The 14,997-nt window shown below is 39.7% G+C and overlaps 3 protein-coding genes across 6 annotated transcripts; 1 reads left to right on the forward strand and 2 right to left on the reverse strand.

The window, feature by feature from the left end:
• Positions 1-718: 718 nt before the first annotated feature.
• Positions 719-2,424, reverse strand: LOC116202697 (ethylene-responsive transcription factor ERF021-like). Its single transcript, XM_031534299.1, has one exon. It carries the CDS (start codon positions 2,213-2,215, stop codon positions 1,625-1,627), a length of 591 nt encoding a protein of 196 aa, XP_031390159.1. The 5' UTR covers positions 2,216-2,424; the 3' UTR covers positions 719-1,624.
• Positions 2,425-8,877: 6,453 nt separating this feature from the next.
• LOC116205151 lies at positions 8,878-10,645 on the forward strand. The gene is made up of 5 exons (XM_031537650.1): positions 8,878-9,480; positions 9,636-9,750; positions 9,912-9,993; positions 10,261-10,312; positions 10,443-10,645. The coding sequence occupies exons 1-5, from the start codon at positions 9,097-9,099 to the stop codon at positions 10,503-10,505; spliced, it is 696 nt and encodes a 231-aa protein (XP_031393510.1). The 5' UTR covers positions 8,878-9,096; the 3' UTR covers positions 10,506-10,645.
• LOC116205146 (pentatricopeptide repeat-containing protein At1g71490) lies at positions 10,588-14,939 on the reverse strand. Of its 4 annotated transcripts, XM_031537644.1 has the most exons (5): positions 14,699-14,939; positions 12,118-14,419; positions 11,812-11,934; positions 11,027-11,219; positions 10,588-10,940 (listed from the first exon to the last, which is right to left on the reverse strand). In XM_031537644.1, exons 2-3 carry the CDS (start codon positions 14,285-14,287, stop codon positions 11,915-11,917), a joined length of 2,190 nt encoding a protein of 729 aa, XP_031393504.1. In that variant the 5' UTR covers positions 14,288-14,419; positions 14,699-14,939; the 3' UTR covers positions 10,588-10,940; positions 11,027-11,219; positions 11,812-11,914. The 4 variants fall into 4 exon arrangements, with proteins under 4 accessions (XP_031393504.1, XP_031393505.1, XP_031393506.1 ...); XM_031537645.1 differs by having other exon boundaries at positions 11,027-11,934; positions 14,703-14,939; XM_031537646.1 differs by having other exon boundaries at positions 10,588-10,937; positions 11,027-11,934.
• Between the last annotated feature and the right edge of the window lie 58 nt (positions 14,940-14,997).

Below are 14,997 nucleotides of genomic sequence, written 5' to 3' on the forward strand. Positions count from 1 at the left end.
CTTAGTTATAAGTTGAAGACGTGCATCACTGCACTATATCCTCTTTCTTTGATAAAGTTTTGCTTTCTTACGTAAGTATAACTTGAGTACGTGGAGGGGTTCACTATACCCTCTTTCTTTGATAAAGTTTTGCTTTCTTAAGTAAGTATAACTCGAGTACGTGGAGGGGTTCACAAGGAACAACGCCGGAGTCTTCTGTTGACCTTGCTTTCTGTGGTGTTCAAGGCCATCTCCACATTGACACTAAACATATAAGAGTTTGATGAGGACGTCAGTGTGTGCATAGCAGCCGCCTACCTAGTTCTCGAGGAAGATCCGTAGTCAAAGATGCAATCCTCAGATTCTTTTTTCACATCAACTTGTAAGATGTGATCAAATGTTCCCTTGTACTTTCCTCTTCCTTAGTCAATCCATGACCCGACCTCGGGACTATGGATCTTTCTCCAAGTGTTTACATATGCAAGAAGGACACAGGCCAAGGTCGAGCCCAAGATCGAACGGAATGTGGACGGGAAGCTTGAGATGGAGTGAGCACTAGCTAACTTCATCACGCTCGAGCACTTCTTGGCCAATAGTTTTATAGGAACGTGATGGATGGATATATCGTTCTCAATCAACTAGCCAGGTATCGTTAGCTCGTGTTAAACTTATCCAATCAACTACACATATACGCATATATATCCGATTCCATGATACAATTGTACTGCAGGAACAAACAAGCTCAATGGTGTGCATCACGATCGAAATGTCTTTTCACACCACAATGTATATATATCATGACCAATTGAGAAGTACACACACACGCACACTAATTTTATTTTAGTACAGAGATGGACCCGCTAACGCCCACACGAACACAAACCACACGCACAATTATTCTCTCTCTCCCCCACCTGCTTTTATTTAAAGTCCAGGCAAGAGAATATTACAACATCGGACTTTGAGAACTTCACTGATCACTTTGAGCCCAAACAGAATGAATTGTCATGGCATGTCAGTAAAGTGAATTATTATTGGATAGATGATTAGGCCCAATCGCCTTAATCTCTTTATGATCATCGGGGAACGGTTCCCTGCCACTGAAAACCATGAGGGCACAAACAAATTATTAATTATAATTAGCTATCACGCGCCACTCGTAAAACAAATTTGATCAGACCGTGTTCAATTGATTAATCAGCAATTGTCAAGCTTTTATTCGTTTCCACCAGGAAAAAAGAAGGAAAAAAGAAAAGCTTTATTCGTTATTAATTAATAAAAACCATTCTAAATATAATTCAAGCATTTTTTTATGTCACACCGAAAAATACACTGCCAATCTGTTTCTCTGAATATGCCGTAGAACGATAGAGTTGATTAAAAAAAAATTAAAACGGCTTTTCCACCCAAAAAAACTTTTTGGAGGTTTACGTGGAGATTTCTGGCAGCCATACATCACATTGAGGACCCACTGGGCAAGTGTGGAGCCAAAATATTCCATTAGCTTTTCAGCAAAAACAAAATGAGTTGGTAATTTCCTTTTTCCTTCTAAAACCGGTTTTAATCAGTAGTCAATAATTCCTTTTTTTTAATCAATAATTAGTTTTTGAAATAAAAAGAAAATGAAAGGATAAGAATTTGAACGTCAAGGGTCCCAAAGAGAGTCGTTTTGCCAGACTCCATATTCTTCATCAACCTCTCCACCATAAGTGCCAAAATCGGGAGGCTCATTGATCATGAAATCCTCGGGCATTTGCATCCACATCTTCGGCGAGTCCAGCGGCGAGTCGTTGATCGCCTGAATCTGGCTCGGCGAAAGCCGCACCGTCATCGGACTGGGCGAGGAGGTGCTGTCGACAACTCCAGCGCCCTCCGCCGCAATTGCAACCGTGGACGTACGGCCTGGACGGAGCCGAAGAGATGCCTCGTGGGCGGCAGCTCGGATGTCATCCGGGTCGGAGCTTACAGGGCGAGGGAGGGCGTGAGCGAGCTCGGGGAAGTTGAGGCGGGCATCACGGCCCCGGAAGTGCAATGCGGCCACGTCGTACGCAGCGGCAGCCATCTCAGGTGTCTCGAAGCTGCCCAGCCATATCCGGTTCTTCTTCCCGGGTTCACGGATCTCCGATACCCACTTGCCCCATTTCCGCTTCCTGACCCCCCGGTAGCACGAGCTGATGCCGCTGGACGACCCGGAGGGGCTTACTCCGCCTCCAACACCAGGCTGCTCTTCCTCCATGTAATTAATTGTAATTATCAGGTTAAGAAACTAATTAAAAGTGTAGGATTAATTGGGAGCTAGAAGAGATTGATCATCAAGAGTTGTTGTTGCTGTCGTTGTTGTTAAGTGTATAGGACAGCTAATGTCGAGTGTGTGTGTGTGTGTATATATAGAGATGGGGTGGATGAGTGGTTATGGAAGTTTGATTGTGTCTAATGTTCAGTTGAAACGCGGAGGCTGTAGCAGACGAGAGGGAGTGAGAGTGAGCTTCCTCGTAGTTTCAGGATGTTGGTAATATATATTTGATATCATGAAGAAGATCGATCGACATTTTACAATATATGAGACTATATGGTGGCCATGCATGTTAATTAATATGTGTTTTACATATATATGTAAATTTTTCGTACAAAGGAAAAATTAATAAGTACGTAGATGATATCGACCCATGTACTATTCTATACACAGACGTAATTTTTTTTCTTGAAATTACATGATTTGTCAGTACTTTTCTCCTTGAATTTCTAACTGCAGTATTACTCTATGGTGTTTTACGTCGAATGGCATGGTGCTTTCTTACTCAGATGCTTATTCAATGGGTATAAAAATAATGTAGATATTTGTACACCGAAAAAAAATGTAGTGCTTGGACGGTTAGATAGTTACTTTAAATCGGAATGATATATGAGGGACTTTGCAAGCGTGATTCTCGAATCGGATCAAATTAGATGTTGTATATACATATCCTCATGAAAACAAGCATCGATGTGGAATATTGAACTTGAAAATATATATGTTTTTCTCTGAGTATACATACATATATACATTGGATAAGCAGTGTTGTGGAAAAAGACCTTGTGCTTGCATATTGATCCAAGGAGATATAATACGGGTATTATCCCTGTTTAGGGACGCGGTTTCTTATTATGTGGCGAGAGCAACATTGGGCCCCACAAGATAAATCCATTGGCATAACGAATGTGTATATACATCTGTGATGGTGATATGCCTCTTTTGCGTTCTTGTTTACGCATGAGATCTAAATTTATCTCCAGAAGACACATGTATTATAGCTTCCACTTGGCCTTATAAATAGTCAAACATGCCATTTTCTGATGTAATACTCGTTTAGAATATTAACCTTTCATGGGACTTACACGACCGGTTCTTGAATTTATGTCGGAAGCAACGTCGTAACTCTCTCAGTCCATAGCCATCAGAGTCGATGCCATTCCTTGTTGGGGTTGGGGTTGGGGTTGGCATCATAAATAATTGCGGCACGTGTATAGAAGTATATCATTGAGTCGAGGTTTAGAATCTGCATTAATAAGCTAATCGGAAATCAACAATCTCGATCACCATCTCCTCTATGAAAACAAAAAAAATTAACATATCGATATATTTTTGTTATATCGATTGACAATGATGTAATAGCACTGTTTCGCAAATTAAAACGAAATACTATGGAAGAATGAATCTTAGTGTAGTGACATGAAACGTTGATTTGAAATCAAGAGGTTTTGAATTCAATTCTCATTAATGAGATTTACGTACCCCTTTATTTAACTTTATCTTCTATTATTGTATTAGACCTATGTCATCTTCTTTATTACCGAAAACAAAATGTAGTAGTACGTAGTTCCGAGGGAAGATACTAATTAGTTGGAACAATTTTCTTCTATTGGGGTTTTAAACCTACGCCCAAAGACATCGTCAATATCCTCAGATATTCCATTTTTGTTTTCACCAACCACCGGAGGCAGATCACACAAACAAAAGCCAAAAAAACATGATTAAAGTTAGAAAGACCAAACCCCCTGATCGGTGGGCCCTAGTCATAGTCCAATAAGGAAGGTCCACTTCTCAAGACCAAAGTGGAAGAAGAAAAGCTTAAAGATCCATTTCTCGTAGCTATCTACGGAATGAAAAAGCCTAGTCAGAGTTTATGATTCACTCGAATATTACGTATCCACGAAGGAGAGAATGTACAAAAGTTAACAACTGTAGACAATTTTGCAATAAAATAGAATCAAATATTATATAAATTTGCAGAAAAAAAAATACACCTTTCTTGAAGGATTCAAAAATCCTAGTATAACTTGATCAAGACTGCACAATTCTTGCTACTTTGCAGTCAATTACAAGGTGTGGGGTGTTTGGCAGTGTGCTTCGTGTATGAAGACCTCGCCTGCCTATAATATTTTGATTTAAAACTCACTAAAAACACGCTGTGGTCAAAACAAAAGAAAAAATGCACTAGTGAAGATTAAATTTAGCTAATTCAAATTGAAAGCACTTTGTGGTTCTGCTGAGAATAATTAATTCTTTCAAGTGGATTTAAGTGACAAATCTACTCTCTGTGAGAAAATAGGCATCCTATCTTTAATTATTAATTAAGTGATCCACAAAACCAAATTAATAACTTTCGTTTAAAAGACTTCGGTGGAAAGCATATTATGTACGTATGGATTTCCGCGTCGAGACCCTTTCTTTCTTACCCTTTTCCTTTTAGATACTTGTAAGACCCACATAGTATCTTTTTCTATAAGATATTCTTCATCAGAAGCTTAATTTGGATTTTAGTAAGGCAGATATTTTGATATGTGTGTGTCTGTGGGTGCGTGTATTTATGAATATATGGTGTTCAATGAATCCAACCGGTGAAACATATAAAAAAATTACATGAAGGATACATAATGATAATAAAATTAATTGAGATCAATATTTGTATATTATATGGGTGGGAATTGCTTATTCAATTCAATGATTAATAATATATAATAGAATATTTCTATTAAATAGATTCTAATATAGAGGGTAGCGGGAATCGAACCCGCATCGTTAGCTTGGAAGGCTAAGGGTTATAGTCGACGTTGATTCATCATTTTTAACGTCTCTAATTCAAAACCGAACATGAAACTTTGGTTTCATTCGGCTCCTTTATGGAAGATGGCTAAATTCCAAAATATAGATATAAATAAGAATAAGACGTGAATGGGTAAGTCGCCAATCCCTAAAACGGACTATGTCATGTACTTTATCTGCTGGGTTACGGGCGGGCATTTTACCAGAGGTTTATATTGTATCAATCTACCCTTGTGTGATTCCTGTTGAAGCATATACTCGGAGGGTGGGTGCAGGGTGGACGATTTCAAAGCGGACTCTCCATTCATTAGATAGAGAAGATCGCCAAGATTTCGTGATCCGCTGCCGAACTTATTCCAATTCCAAGAGCTCGGATCGAATCGATATATCATCATTAGATATCTTACAACTAGAATCCCTCCTTTTTCCGATCCAGTTACTCCACCACCGCGAACCCCAGTTAGATTCAGGCATGATACACTTTTAGTTATTGGGAGAACCCAAGTACTCTCTTTCGGATCCAGGAAACAGCTCTCAGAGATCTTTTTTCCTTTTGGAAGATAGAGGAGCGAAACAATCAACCTATTGATATTGGAAGACCCAAAAGATTCTTCCAATGTATCATTTCTGGGTCCAATGGAATTCATAGGTATAGGAAGAAGCCCTGTCAAATAGAGATTTTTATATATATTAGTGGTGATATTCATGCATTGCACAAGATAAAACGTGAAAATGAAAAATTCTAAGCACAACAAGATGAAAATGAAAAAGTAATATAAAATTGACGAACTATTAATCAACACTCAAAAAATAATTTAAACAACTTATCTTCAAAAACCATCAGTAATGAGTAACTTATATGCATTCGGTAGCAAGCGGAATACAAGGAGATGACAAAGACTAATAATTTACTCAAAAAACTCGCGAATTAGTGCAAAAAAGATTAAAAAAATGGAGATAGGTAGATCTCTATTTTCATATTTGAGACGTGCATTAGAAGTTTTAAAAAAATTAACAGCATATTTTTACGTCTAATAGTAAATGTACTTTTTGAGAGCTCGCATTTAGTGATAGCAGTATTTTTTATAGCCGAATCGTCACAATTTATGTGTGATAGGTCCTATTTATAATGTATTATAAAGAACATCAATAAAAAAAATATGGTATATTTTTTGAAAGCAAATATGATCCATAACTATAAATATATGGCCTAATTTGTTTTTCAAAAGCAAATATGGCATCTATAAAAACTATGATATTTATTTTTTAAAAGAAAATATGACCTTATGTGTGGTTTACTTATATATAGATAATAAATCTTATGAAATAAAAATACAAATTATATTACTTCAAAAAATGAATGAACTATATTAATTCAAATCTATATTTATGTCTTAAAAAATTTAAAATTTAAAAGTTAGAAATTCGTTTTCTAAAATAAAAATCTAATAAATCGAGAAAATAACTATTGGTCCCACAAATCTATATTTATATTTTAAAAATCATTTCAAAAAGAAATCTCAAAGATTGAGAAAATAATGATCGGTCACGGACAAATCTATATCTATATGTTTTAAAAATTTAAAAATTTATTTTTTAAAATATAAAAAAGAGAGAAAATTTCATTTAGCAATGAAGTATTCCGATGCCATCTAGATTGACCTACGATGTTCTTGCTTATATATATATATATATATATATATATATATAAATATATACTTCTAGGCCATTTAATTAATGAAATTTCTTAAGGCAATATATATAGGTAGATGGCACTTCTATGGGGGTTCACTGAATGAAGCAGGAAAACTTTTTGCGCACCGACATGTTGGCATCATTAAGTACTTTTAATTGGGGATAATTAGGATTTAATTAAAAAAGTTTATAATCTTAACTGATAGAGACGACCTCAAAGATCCCAAAAGGTTCCCCCACATCTCCTGGATCCAACAAGACATTCTCATCCTTAATTTAGTATTGGATCCTTGACTCGACGCCACCGCCCTCAACCCTCCGTGTGGAAAAGAAAATGTCCCCCCGGTTTCGGAATCTTCCCGTCCATAATATTAATCCCAAATAGTACATATAGACGCCGACGTTTTTCTCGACTAGTTTGGAGAGGATAAGGTTTGGTTTGACTCATCGACGGTGGTAGGCCGTGCAAAATGTCGAGCATCCAGAGTAGTATTATAAATTGATTCACATGGTCTAATTCACACTCGAGTTCTTAATTGATCCAGCAGACAAAATGGGGGAGCTGAGGATAACAGCTAGTTTCCATACATGAAGGGACCCATACAAATGGAAAAATGTCCCATTTGACCAAGCAAAAGGACGAAATGATGGTCCTCAAATGTCAAGATTTCTCAAGGTTTTGTAGTCAAAACCACGAATGACCGACTCGTTATTACCAACTTCGACCTCGGGGACCTTGTGGGGCCAGCCCTCTCTTCTAAGCCGGTGATTCACTTTTAATTGATTTCTTTTCTTTTCTTTTTCTTTTCTTTTTTAACCACATGCTCGATTATCCGATGACGACGACATATCTTGTCCGACAGGGTAAAAAGAACAAACATGTACGCGACCAGGACTTTCCATTGGGCAATCCGACCGCCGAAAGTAGGGGAACTTCGGAGTGCTTAGGTATGTTAAGTGAAGCCCAAGATTATCGGATCAACTCCCTCTTGTCTAAGAAAGTCTATATGCAATGGGTATAACACGTAGTAATGTCACAAGTCAACAATTGTTCATCAATTTCTCTTAATTTTCGCAAAAAAAAAGAAGATGATGTTGAAAAAAATTAAATTTATTATGTATATGATAATATAGTGTCACGTGATATACCCGTTACATATAACACATTCTCCTCTTATTTAACATGGAATAACCCAACCCTAATAATCTAAGGGGCACCTAAAGAGTCATACTTAACTGGAATGTCAGAAGCACGCTGTTGATCAATTATAGAGAATGTGTAGAAGATTTGTATGATGAAAGGTTTGGTTGCGTGTTAATCCAACAAATGAAGCCGGTGATAATTGTTCATTTCACGATTTAAGAAAAAGTTTAATGTTGATGAAAATTAATCAACTGTCGTCAATGACGGTTAATTTAATTGTATCGGAAAACATGAATGTTAATTGTTATTGCCAAAAGGCCTCCATTCTTTCCTTTAAGCGGTCATCCTCAGGAGCAATACTAGCTATTTGATTGGTTCGGATCGGAACTCATGGATGCACCTTCTGCTATAGTCAATTTGATAGTTGAGAGCACCTTATAATCTCACAAAAAGTTATTTAAAAAAAATACATGCATCCTAATAGCTCGGTTTGGACTCGACCGAACATCTACTTTTTCACAAAAATTATTGAAAGAATCTATATAATTTGTTAACGATTAACAATCACCTGACAGATCCAGTAGAAAACGTTAGGCATGTTTTTCATGTCATTTCAATAGCAACTGGGGGTGCACGTGCGCATTTCAGGAAATTAAGGTTGAGTTCAGCTGAGTGAAGTCAATCGCAAGGTCAACTCAACTTGCTAAAGTTGAGATCACTACTCAATTCTAGCTCCATCGAGCATCTGGAGTTTTCACTAGACATCGTTCCAGGCGAGTTTCTAAAGCTCGAAAATCGATTCCGTTCAACTCTAAAATGAGCTTGGACCGGACTGAAGCTCGATAAAAATGTGACATCAGGTCGGCTCGGCTTGAACTCGGGTTAGAAACTTAAGTTGAAGACTCCCAATATTTTTTAAATAACCTTTTGGTATCGAGCTCGTGCTCCGCTGAAGTGCACGGATCAAGCTAAACGCAAAAAATATAGTTGATGTATCCTTCGGGCCGGTCGATGAAGTCCGAGAATTCGCGAGTAGCTTGGACTGTTCGTACCACGGGCGGGGCAGCCGTGGCATAATTCGAGAATATGACATTTTTTGTGGCTCGCAGCTTATAGAAATTCTCCTAAATTCTCGGAAGCCGCAGAAATTTCCAATTTTTGCCATTTCTCGGTTAAAGATTCTCAGTGACCGTTAATGGCGACCGAAGTAATGAAGAGCTCTGCTCGGAGCTCAGCTCTCCCCTCATCACTCATACCATCGCCCACTCAGCCTCTCCGGCGGCTTCCTTCTCCCTGTCCGCTCCCTGTCGCTGCTGCTGCTGCACGCCTTAGTAGAATCGCTTTGAGAAGTATCAGACGGTTCCCGCCGGCGGCAGCTGCAGTTTCTTCCTCGTCGCCGGACAATCAGACGGCGGTTGTCGCTCCGCCGCCGGAGGCCGAGCAGTGTTCAGCGGAAGAAGTCGTCAGGAGCTTCTACAGGGGAATCAACGGCCGCGACCTCTCCTCCGTCGAAGGCCTCATCGCCGATGATTGCGTCTACGAGGACCTCATCTTTCCCCAGCCCTTTGTCGGCCGTAAGGTGAAGCGAAACCAAACACGAATTGTATTTTGCCCCCCAAAAGTTTTATATTTGATTCATAGTCACCCTCCGGCTTGCATCCTGAACAATATTCTACTTCGGGTTAGGATTTTCCTATCTTTATTGTATGAGTATGAATCAGGCTCCATGTGCAGGCGATACTAGATTTCTTCCGGAAGTTCATCGACGCCATATCCGCAGATCTTCAATTTGTGATTGACGATATTTCAGCTGAGGATTCCTCGGCAGTTGGAGTTACCTGGCATTTAGGTAGACATTGCACCCCAATAACCCCTGTCAATTTTCGATTATCCATTCCATGTTATTCAATAACCAAGGTACCTTTGTTTGATGATTCCATGTTTGATATGTACCTCTGCTTCGTTAATCAGTGTCCTGCTTCTGACTTCGTTTACTCGAATTCTCATCAGAATGGAAGGGAAAGCCCTTTCCTTTCAGCAAAGGATGCAGCTTTTACCGGCTACAGATCATTCAGGGCAAGCAACAGATTACGTGAGTACTATCTTTCGCATGACTAAAAAAGTGCAGTAAACTAGGAAATGATCTTCATTTATTAAGTTATTGAAACCATTACACTTTCGCATCATGCTACTGAATATCCTTCGCGAGTTTGCTGTAAAATACCGACGGTCATCATTTTGAATTCTATTAACATCTCCATGTAGTTTACTAAAGAGAAATCTACCCCAGGAAACTACAAGAAACCTGTAACATATGCTTGCGATGCTGAGAGCTCACTTTCCTTTTGAAAAAACACAGATATGGGCGAGACAGTGTTGAACCGGCAATCAAACCCGGGGAAGCTGCCTTGGTAAGTTGATATTGATGTCATCCCAAGGGGTTATCCTATGATCACCAGCAGAGATTAAAATAGGTGGTCAACATCATGAATATTTGGTATCATCGGATCTTCTTCTGAATCTTTTTTCTTGGTTCGCCAGGCTGCTATCAGGGGGGTAACTTGGCTGCTGCAGCAGTTTCCTCAGCTAGAAGAAAGATTATAGGCGAAGGCTTCTCGTGCAGAAAGAAAGATGTGTTCAGATAGCCTACGCTTGTAGCGTTTTTCATGGCTTTGTTCAAATAAAGTGTGAAACAGGATATCTGTGGCTTTCGTATAAACACCAATCAAATAATAGAGTACAGTGGCTTATGGTACAGGCACTAACCAAATGATCATGGCACCGAAAGAGTTTCTTAGTAAAAGAGATGCAATAACTGGGCAGCGTCCTCGGTCCTTGATTTTAAGTAACAGATACAACAACGGGCAGGGTCTTTGGTCCTTGATTTTAAGTAACAGATGCAATAAAAGGGCCAGGTCCTTGGTCCTTGATTTAGAGTAAACCCACACAAGAGACACTACCTCTTCTGCTACTAGAACTTAGGCATGTGATGGGGCTCTTATTACTCAAGTAATAAAGATGCAGGTCTTCTGGCCTCTGCTGAAAATGATGAAATACTTGAATTAGTATTGAGAGGAGAAATCATTTCAGCTGGCTTCCAAGTGATAAAAAGAGGGGAGATGCACCTGTGCAGATACATGTTTGAGGATGGTCGCTCTATATGCCCGATGCTGAGACACAGAAAATTTCAAAGGGAATTCTGTCCATAGACATTGGCATCTTCAAGGACTCCCGAATATCCTGCTTCCTCTCGACTTGAAAGCCTTTCTCCCATGGATAGTGCTTCTGGGGCAGTTTTGCCATTTTGTGTTCTGTCGACTAAAACCAATGTTTGAACACCATCGTCAGGGGAGCAAGCTCTAAATCATCATAAATTACAATACCAAACTTCATATAAAAGTCAATTTACCTCAATTGCAGAACATAGTAGTAATTGTGAGTCATAAGGAGGGAATATAATTGGAGTATTCAGTAGCGACTATATACTGCACATTCCCCACAAAATTTATTCTTTTACCATTACCCCGTGTTTTATCTTGCACAATACAATCTATCAATATGAGCAAATGACTTAAAACACAAGAAGAAGATGGACTTAAGAAGCAAATATAATTATAAACAGACAGATCGTACAATAGGCACTCATTTTCCTAACGACAGACATAGCACGACTTATGATTGTTCTCTTTCGCATTCTTGGTCAATAACATCCAGCTTAAACACAAAACAACAAGTAAATAACCTTGTCCAATAAAAGATGGAAGAATAAGAGATCAATTGAAAAGCATAAGATACTAGGGCAAAAACAAACTGGAGTTTTAACTTTGTCCTGCAAAAAAGAACTATTATTGGGGCAAAAAAGAAGCTTCATCGATCATTGCTAGTGTACCTGCAAATACTCCTCACTCACCTCAAAAACCCATATAAGGCTCTTGCATTACAATAAACGGCCTCAGCCATAGCAGAAGAGCACACTTCTGAAGGGCACCATAAATATAGTGGTCACTGATTCCTCAGCAAGCCATTGATACCTCTGTCATTGGAACACACAAAGAATGTAAGCTCATAATCAATATATATGATGGAATCTCAAAGAAAAGAAAATTATTATTTTTCACAACCCATTTTACAGGAATATGATCTTTTAAAGTTTTTTTTATACTAAAGTTCACACTCTCAATCCGAGGAGCCAAATTCACTAAATTCTGATTATTACCTTCCTCAATAGTAGCATAACCGTCATCTTTCATTTCATCGGACAGTTGTTCCAACAAGGAATAAATCTCAGGTCCTTGAGGATTCGATGTATCTTCCACCAGAAAGGATTGAAAACCATTGCCTGTATTAATCCAAGCACATCCCGGAGCCTTTTTAACTCCCAAGTCCCTCATTAAAGTCCTCACTTTCTTTAGCTTGCCCCAGCTATCAGCAGCAGCATACATGTTGGCTATCAGAACATAGTAACCCGAATTTTCAGGCCGCATTTCAAGGAGTTTCCCTGCAGCCCATTCCCCGATTACTTTATTTCTGTAGATCTGACAGGCTCCAAGCAGAGTGGCCCACATAGCAGCAGTTGGCCTATAAGGCATTCCTACAATAGCCTGTTTTGCTTTGTATAACAAACCAGCCCTCCCAAACAGATCAACCATACAGGCATAGTGCTCTAAACGTGGAGTTAAATCATAAAGACTCTGCATCTTCTGAAATAACTTCTCGCCTTGCACTACTAGACCCGAATGACTACAAGCTGATAGAACTGCAACCATAGTTACATGATCTGGTTTTATGCCACAGCTAAGCATCTCTTCAAATAGTGTTAATGCAACGAGTCCCTCCCCTAGGATCCCATATCCAGAAATCAACGAAGTATACGTCACCTCATCCCTCAAAGTCATCATATCAAATACTCTTCTAGCTTGGAAAACCTTGCCAGATCGTGCATACATGTCCACAAGAGCATTCCACAGTAACAGATAGTCATCGAACGAGTCACGTCTCATCAAATAGCAATGGAACTCCTTTCCATGCTGCAAGTTCGCCACACGAGCACAAAGGGGAAGAATGCTTGCAATTGTAATGTAATTAGGTTCCACTCCTGATAATAACATTTTTCTAAATAGAGAAGAGGCTTCCTCAGATTGATCCATGTGGCAATAGCCAGAGAGCATTGAATTCCAAGTAATTATACTCTTTGATTCTGTTGACTCAAACAAAGTATAGGCATGCCGGAGGTGCTTGCACCTTGAATACATAGTAATCATTGCGTTTCTGACATTAATTAACCCGTGATAATGATGGCGAATCGCATAACCATGGATTTCTTTCCCCAGTCGAAGGTTCCCTAAATGAGAACATGCTCCAAGACAGATAATCAATGCAACAGAATCCAAATGGCTGCCCTGTGTTCTTATTTGAGATACTAACTCGAGTGCTCTTTTGTAATTGCCCACCTGCAAACACCCTCCAGCAATAGTATTCCATATTATAATATTCATTTCTGTACCCTCCGCCAACATATGGTCAAAGAGCTCAAACGCTTGCTTCCACATGCCTTTTGAGGCATAAACACAAACCATTGAATTCCATGAAATAGCATCCCTCTCTGCCATTTGGTCAAACATGTGACGTGCGGCAACTACTTGCCCAAGCTTCCCATACATGGATATCAACGAATTTTGCACAAATAAGTCCAGCCTTGATGGGCTAGCTTCAATCGTTCCATGAATCCCTCTTCCTAAATCTACTTCCATCTTCTCCCCGCAGGCTTTGAGAACAGATGGATATGTAAAATTATCCGGTCTGATCCCCTTGCTCAACATATCTTTATAAACAGATATAACCTCTTCATATGATTCATTTCTAACGTATGAAGAGATGAGCAAATTCCAAGGTAATGGATGTAAAATATTCGAGTTCCTGGCGGAAGTGTGTGCATCGACCAGGAGATTGAATGCTGAATAAAATCTAACAAGCCTCGGTGCCAGAATAGGGTGCTGTTCCACGCCCAGTGAAATAGCATGAGCATGAAGCTGTTTGCCCTGTGCGAGGAACTCAAAGTTTGTGCAAGCGAGTAAAAGAGAAGAGATGGAATGCAGGACAGCATCAGGGATGCCAGGAGAAGATGCCTGGAGCTGGACCTGGGAGAAGGTTCTAAACGCATCGAATACATTGCCTCGACCTGCAAAGTCTTTCAGAGAACGGAGAAAAGACTCTACCATAGATTCCTCATTAGCAGCAAGAGTTCCCGCGGCATTTTCCAGGGACTTTAGCGGTTCACTGTTCAAAAATTCTGCTGCGCTTCCAATCTGTTTCCATTTCCTAGGTATGGTCTTTACGATTCTCTTCCAGCAAAGGCCATTCAGTACAAGCAGAGTCGGAGACGGCATAAACTGTGGAAGAATACCATGAGTCTGATGACATCATAAGCATCACTGCAGTTGCTTCTGCTTGAAAGACTGAACCACGGAGAGAGCAAATGTGCACTCTCACAGTCTGATGATGTATTCCTAGTCACTTGCCTGCAAGCAAAAAAGGAGGAACTAAGCAGGAGATAACAACTTCACCATTCCCGATATTCGACAACCTCCTAGAAACACAAGACAGTTCATTCAGCACCGGTTAATCCTGTTCCTAACTGATACCGAATGCTACACTAATGGACATGACTTCAACATCAAAAACATCAGCTAATTATTGAGCAGCTTTCTGCCAAAAGGTAAAATCAACAGTCAACGTGAAGGCAGGCTCAAGTTTCAAGCTTTGCGTCGGGAAGCAGAAGCAGGGTGCGTGAAGCTTACGAACAGATTCATCAGTTCATTCAAGGCGCTGAATGAGCTAGAGAGTTCAATTCAGTTCAGGCGAGAGCCAAACCCCCATCTATAGCAGATATATGGAGCTTCCAGCAAGAATGGCGGTTTCTTCTGCAGGACGAGGAATCGTCGGATAGAGGCGGCGAGGTAGGGAGGCTCTGCAGCCGTGCAGGTGGGTGATGAGCAGTGATGCCGTTAGAGAGAGGGAGAGGGAGAGGGAGACGGAAGAGCAGGAGGGACCGACGAAGTGGGGGGATGGGCTTTGGGCCTGGTCGCTTTGGGCTGTT

This window comes from Punica granatum, chromosome 4, assembly GCF_007655135.1.
Source record: "Punica granatum isolate Tunisia-2019 chromosome 4, ASM765513v2, whole genome shotgun sequence".
Lineage (NCBI taxonomy): Eukaryota > Viridiplantae > Streptophyta > Magnoliopsida > Myrtales > Lythraceae > Punica > Punica granatum.

Coding starts and splice junctions, on each gene's coding strand:
- LOC116202697 (XM_031534299.1), bottom strand. CDS start 2,215: ATGGAGGAAGAGCAGCCTGGTGTTGGAGGCGGAGTAAGCCCCTCCGGG.
- LOC116205151 (XM_031537650.1), top strand. CDS start 9,097: ATGGCGACCGAAGTAATGAAGAGCTCTGCTCGGAGCTCAGCTCTCCCC. Junction 9,751..9,911: donor TGGAGTTACCTGGCATTTAG/GTAGACATTGCA, acceptor AATTCTCATCAG/AATGGAAGGGAAAGCCCTTT. Junction 10,313..10,442: donor AACCCGGGGAAGCTGCCTTG/GTAAGTTGATAT, acceptor TTGGTTCGCCAG/GCTGCTATCAGGGGGGTAAC.
- LOC116205146 (XM_031537645.1), bottom strand. CDS start 14,287: ATGCCGTCTCCGACTCTGCTTGTACTGAATGGCCTTTGCTGGAAGAGA. Junction 11,935..12,117: donor TTATGCTACTATTGAGGAAG/GTAATAATCAGA, acceptor TTCCAATGACAG/AGGTATCAATGGCTTGCTGA.